The following is a 6,641-nucleotide window of genomic DNA, read 5'->3' as shown; positions in this document are numbered from 1 at the left end:
TTGGCCTTCACCAAACGATTGTCCCTGTCCATGGGGTATGCACATATGTTCTATAGCTATTTCCTTCTTCATTCAGTCACCCCCAACCCCTCCCGTCGGGCACCACCCAGTTTCTTCCATATATCCTTGCTTCCAGTTCCATTTTGTTCCGCAGTTTATTTTGTTCGTTAGATTCTACATGTTAGTGAGATAATATGATAATGTCTTTCTCTGACTGGCATATTTTGCTTAAAATAATACTCCCCATAGGTATGAAATTAAACTTGGTTTTCTCCTGCTAACCTGTCTCATGCCAATTTAATTCTTATACCATTCAGAAGAACCTAGGAGGCTAGAGGAGAAATATTTCCTCCTCATCAAAACCATTCTTTTGATGACAAGGTTCTTGATGATATTCATGTCCTTAGCGTCTCTTTCTTTGCCTTCAAATGAGTGATTCCCATGCCCCGCTCTAAGACAGCTCTTCCCTAAGATAAATTGGGTATGACAGTGAGATTACATTTTTACCTCATTGCACTTTGGAATTTTCAATTCAGTACTAAAAAATGCACAATAATCCTTTTTAAAAAAATCATAGTTTTAATGGGGTTTTAATGATAACATTTCTTTGCCGTTGGAAGAGGGACATATAGAATACTAATTATTTTTTACAAACTGACTCATCTGCGTCATCATGGTGTAAGAACCTTTCATGCCAGATGTCTTGTCTGAGAGCAAGGTTATACCAATAGATCTGCCACCTGCCTTGAGGGACGTTACATGCGAATCATACACGCCAGCTCCGAACTTAATGTAACCTTGGGGCTGAGTTTCCCAGCAGGGAAGCCTTCATAGTTATGTTGGCTCTGAGATTTTTATTGGTTTCCTAGGCACATGGCCTACCGAGGTTGAAGTACAGCAACTGGCACAATCCAATAGGAAATTTTCATATGATATCCTCAACTTTGGGTATTATCTGGGAATAAACAGCATTAGGTTTAATTAAAAATGTGTTTTATGTCAGGATGGACATCCAGCCCTAGCTGGTTTGGCTCAATGGATAGAGCGTTGGCCTGTGGACTGAAGGGTCCCAGGTTCGATTCCAGTCAAGGGTGCATGCCCAAGTTGTGGGCTCGATCCCTAGTAGGGGGGGAGGGTGCAGGAGGCAGCTGATCAATGATTCTCATCATTGATGTTTCTCTCTCCCCTCTCCCTTCCTCTTGGATATCAATAAAAATATATATATATATAAAAACCCAACACCTTTATTTTTAAAAAAAGATGGACATCCACTTATTGAGACATTATCAGATAAAAACCTAATGTATTTCAAGCATTTTTGAAAGACCCTTTGATTTGATTAGGAGACTTTAGGGAACTTCTATTATGAAGAAAATAAATACTAAGAAAATGAGGTGTGGGATGCCTTATACCTTTGACAAGGAGATGAGGCAAAGGGATTTATTATAAACAGAGCAAGACAGGATTTCTTTTTAAAAAATTTTTTTAAATTGATTTTTACAGAGAGGAAGGGCGATGGATAGTTAGAAACATCGATGAGAGAGAAACATCGATCAGCTGCCTTCTGCATGTCCCCTACTGGGGGTCGAGCCTGCAACCAAGGTACATGCCCTTGACCGGAATTGAACCCGGGACCCTTCCGTCTGTGGGCCGACGCTCTATCCACTGAGCCAAACCAGTTAGGGCAGGATTGCTTATATTTTAAAAATATGTTACTGACGGTTGTCCCTGACTTGAGTGGTTTCCACTTTCAGCGTATAATTGAGCAAGTCCTCAGTTCTGTCTCATGCACCTGAGGGCACTCGGCGGTTTCCTTGTTAGACAATTAGGTCACATCTCCTCTTTAAGGAGGATTTTTGATTCATTTATATGTAAGGAATGCTTGTAGGAAACCCTAACGATCGTAGTTCGCTTTCACACCTTCACCTCCTCCACAATCCTCTCTCACATTTAATTTGGTATCTGCATTAAGTTTATTTTTTTATCTTTAATTTCTTTATTGGTTAAGGTATTACAAATGTGTCCTCATCCCCCCATTAACCCCCAAACTCCCCCCCGCCCCCACTCATGCTCTCATCCCCCTGTTGTCTGTGTCCGTGCATTAAGTTGATGTTGATGTGTCGCCTGTTTTACTCTGCATGACCAGGAGTCTTTGGAAAAGCCATTGCTTTTCTCAGGGCTTCTTTTACCTCCTTGTTTCTAATGGTGTAAATGAACGGGTTCAGAAGGGGCGTGAGGATAGTATTCAGCACCGACACCACGTTATTCATCTTAAAGGAGGAGTGTGCGGTGGGTCTCAGGTACATGAACACGACGGCTCCATAAAACAGAGAGACCACTGTCAGGTGAGAGGCACAGGTAGAGAAAGCCTTCTGGCGGCCAGGGGCGGAAGGAATCTTCAGGATGGTAGACAGAATGGACGCATAAGAAATCACAGTGAAGAGCAGCGACCCTGGGATCACCAGGACGGTTGCCAAGAGACCTAGAAGCTCCAAAATGCTTGTGTCTCCACAGGCTGCTTTCAAGATGGGACCAATGTCACAGTAGAAATGATTGATGACATTGTCGCCACAGAAGGGCAACTGGATGAGCAGGATCGTCTGGCAAAACACAATGGCAAAGCCCACCCCCCAGGAGCTGAGGGCCAGTTGCAGGCAGAGGCTGCTGGTCATGATGGCGGGGTAGCGAAGGGGCCTGCAGATGGCCAGGTAACGGTCAAAGGACATGCTGGTGAGGATGAAGAACTCAGCGGTGCCCAGGAAGAAGTGGAAGAAGGACTGCAGCAGGCAGCACGGGGTGCAGATCGCTGTTCTTGCCACCACAAAGGTTTCCAGCAGTTTAGGGATGACCGTGGTGGTGTACCAGATCTCTAGGAAGGACAAGTTGCAGAGGAAGAAGTACATTGGAGTTTGCAGTCTGGGCTCAGCCCAGACAAGGACAATAATGAGCCCATTGCCTGCCAGGGTGAGTATGTAGATGAACAAGATCACGGTGAAGACAGGGACTTGGAGCCCGTGGATCCCAGGAAAGCCGAGGAGAATGAACTCTGTGATGGCTGTGCCATTTCTCATGTCCCCTGATATTCTAGAAAAACAGGCAAAAAAAAAAAAATAGCACCTCAGAACCTCACACTCAAATACAGTTTAAACTAAACTAAACAAACAGAATAAGAATCAGAATGAGAATGCAACACTCAGGATTCTACAGCCACCCCCGCCAGGGACCTGTTGCCTCGGCTGCGGTCCCATAATCAGCGAGACTACAGCCACCCTGGGCGCAGGCTCCTATGAGTTCTGAAGCGCGCTCCCCTCTGACCAGCTACTTGTGACAAATAACATTTGTTCCTGCCATGGATGATGCAAGATGTTCTAAAGGGGAGGAGGAGGAGGAGGAGGGGGAGGAGAAGGAGGAGGAAGAGGAGTTGTTGGAGGAGGAGGGGGAGGAGGAAGGGGAGGAGGAAGAGAAGGGAAACATTCTGATTCTATTTAAGGTTCTTCAGAACACATGCACACAAAGTACTCCTTCCTTCCTTGTGATCTGGCTTGTTCCTTTCCCAGCTCTTAATGGATTCTGAAAGTACTAAGTACCCTGTATGGGTGTAAAAGTACTTTTTCACCCTACAGAGCAATGAGCACGATCACTGTAATGTGGTGGTTTATCTGTCAATAATCCATAAGATTATTGAAAATAAACAGTGTATACTACGGCATACATGACATAAGCCCAGGTGTGGGTTCAGAAGAAGTTAATCCACGCTCTCATATTATACTCTGAAAGAAAATTCTTGACGTATAAGAAAGCTGACTTTACACACCCATGTGTGTATATCACTAAAAATCATTTCTGTGACCTATTAGCAAGGGGACACAGTTTAGATAAGAGAACAGGTGTTTTTTCCAAAGACTCCACTTCCAAATGCAAATTTGACTCATTTGCTAACGTGGACTAAAAGCCTTCAAAACGAAATGGATAAAATTGCTTAGCAAGTAGGGAAACGCACACTAAACTTCAATTCACAATTCCAAGACCAGCTGAATCAGGACCTACTATAGAGAAGCACCCAACACATTTATATTGGATAAAGAGCTGCAGGCACTAACCTAAAAGAGTGGAAAAGGCTTCAAATGCTAAGGAAAACAAACTGGGAATCCTGGAAAGAACATTCTTGGCCAAACCTTCCTTTGGGACTATCTGTGCCATTTTTCCTATTTAGATATGCAAACGGGTAGGCTGAGAACTTCCTGTTCCATTAAAATTCACTGGGAAAATAGCAAAAACGACCTCCTCTCTCATTGAGAATAGCCTCCCCTCTGGTTCTTCTTGGCAACAGGCAAGATCAATGACTATGAAACCAACGGCACCATTTTCAAAGGAGGCTCACAGTTCATCGACATGTTGCTTAATCCCATTCTCTGAGAACGTAGGGTAGAGAAATACTTTCATCCCTTCCCACTCTTTTCTAGATCAGGAAAGAATCGCTCTTTTTAAAACAATGTCATAAGATCCAGTTCTTTTCCGTGAAACGAGAAGAGACAGACATATTTGAGTTTGTACGAATGGGTCATTCGCCTCCAGCCCAGTCACTCTATATAGGGTAGATACGGGTTTATCTTCATTCCCCATACGGAGGAGCGTGGCAGCCTCTGATGGTCAAAATGTCTAAGGGCTAGAGAGTTTACCATTTAGAATGAGACCTATTTAGTCCACCAGCATTGGTTGAGGGCTGACTGTGTTCCAAGTCCTGCTAGGCAATGAGGGAGCTTATCATTTAGATACGGAGAGAAAGTGTACACCGTAAAGACAACAAACAGCCCAGGGAGTGCACAGATTGTTTTTGCAAAGACCTCAAAGGGTCCCCTTACCAGCCTGGGAAGGTGTTCACGAAGGCTTTCCCAGAGAAGGAGGTACCTAGGCTGAGTCCTGGAGGAGTTCAATAGAAGGGGGGGGGGGTAGGGAGGGGAAAATGCCTTCCAGACAAAGACCCAGTGTTTGTAAAATAGAACGAGGGCAGGGAATCTAAGTTGAGCAGAAGCTGGGAGTTCAGGCACTGCTGTTAAACTCACAGGTCTCCTGTGAGTTAGCGTATGTGATGGGATTCACGAGGAGTTTGGAGGGGAAGAATCTTGAGTCAGGGAGTTTGCTAACATGGGGTGTATGTGTGTGTGTGTGTGTGTGTGTGTGTGTGTGTGTGTATATGTGTGTGTGTGTGTGTGTGTGTGTGATAGGTATAGTGTCCGACCTTAAAGCAGGGGCCCCCAGATGACACATCTATACACTCTACAAAGGGAAGTATATCAAAAACCACTGCTGGGGGACGATGCTAAACTGGAACGCTGGTAGAGACAGCCAGTCTGAAACTCACCCCAGGAGTGGTCGTTCTGGGTAAGACGCGGTGAATTAAGACAGCTTTCTTTTAGGAAGGCCCAAGTCCAAGTCATGCTTACGACTTTCTCTACAGGAGGCTGGGATTCATTTATTGGACTTTATTTCAAAGCATCAAAGCTAGCTGTATCTATGCCTTCTGGAGCAGAGAAAACTTTACCCGGAATAGTGTTGCTTCCTTCTCTGTGGCAAAGTAATACTAGTACTCACAGCACGGATGACTCCCGGGGAAGTACTTCCAGTCCCGAGGCATGTCCTCGTCCGTGCGGGGGCCGAGAGAAGAGACTGTTTAAAAATGGTCTATCTGCAGCAGAACAATTTCCTTCTCTTTTTGTGCTAGGAAAATGAACCTACCTTTCTAGAATTTAAGGCAAGGGCCACCAGCATTGCTGAATTCTATTCACGAAGCTTTCAAGAAATGGCAAGATTTCATAAGCATTCAGGAGAGTTGCACTGAAAGTGATGAATCGACCGGTTCACACTAGGTTAATATTTCTTCTCTCAAAATAACGATTTGTTGGTGGGGAATTTCATGGCTTCCTCTGGGACACCATTCTCCACGGATGTGCTCCAGAGACTCCTAAGGAGCAAAGGAAAGTTTCACTCAAAGTTTATCCCTGCCGCAGCGGGCTCTGGGCTAAGGGTGAGGCCCATTATCAGGGCTCAGCCTGGGACAGCAGTCTCAGGCCTCGCTCGCACAGGGCTCCAGGCCGGTTAGGAAATGACATAAAGACCCGCTGTCCCTCTTGAAACTGGGGCTCCCCTGGGCCCACCCCACTCCTCTGACAAGCCAGCCACTTCCTGGGTGATTTGGGCTGGGTCCTGGGCCTGAGCCCCACTGCCGTGCCCTGGAAACACCCTGTGCGTGTTGTGTCACCGAGGTCTCACTCCACTCCCTATGTAACACGTGTCTGAGAAAGACAAGAACGTTCCCCCCACAAGCCAAGTAAACATGCTGGACACACAAGCACATAGCTCAGTGCAAAAAGAAAGGGGCGTTAAGCTCCCTGCCAGAAACTGCCCTGCAACCGGCACTCACCTCTGTAGTGGGTAAGACTTCCAAAGTGTCCCCTTTCCATTAGTGCGGCAGTTTTCAAAAATATTCTTATTGATCTCAGAGAGGAAGGGAGAGGGAGATAGAAACGTCAGTGATGAGAGAGGATCATTGATCGGCTGCCTCCTGCACGCCCCCTACGGGGGATCGAGCCCGCCACCTAGGCACGTGCCCTTGACCGGAATCGAACCTGGGACCCTTCAGT

At 45.8% G+C, this 6,641-nt stretch overlaps 1 protein-coding gene across 1 annotated transcript; it reads right to left on the bottom strand.

Moving 5' to 3' along the window:
* Positions 1 to 2,076: 2,076 nt before the first annotated feature.
* Positions 2,077 to 5,945, bottom strand: LOC102262593 (olfactory receptor 6X1). Its single transcript, XM_005869665.2, has 2 exons — positions 5,737 to 5,945; positions 2,077 to 3,084 (listed from the first exon to the last, which is right to left on the bottom strand). The coding sequence occupies exon 2, from the start codon at positions 3,069 to 3,071 to the stop codon at positions 2,130 to 2,132; it is 942 nt and encodes a 313-aa protein (XP_005869727.1). The 5' UTR covers positions 3,072 to 3,084; positions 5,737 to 5,945; the 3' UTR covers positions 2,077 to 2,129.
* Between the last annotated feature and the right edge of the window lie 696 nt (positions 5,946 to 6,641).

This window comes from Myotis brandtii, unplaced genomic scaffold (genome assembly GCF_000412655.1).
Source record: "Myotis brandtii unplaced genomic scaffold, ASM41265v1 scaffold303, whole genome shotgun sequence".
Classification (NCBI taxonomy): domain Eukaryota; kingdom Metazoa; phylum Chordata; class Mammalia; order Chiroptera; family Vespertilionidae; genus Myotis; species Myotis brandtii.
This window is presented reverse-complemented; position numbering and strand designations above follow the sequence as displayed.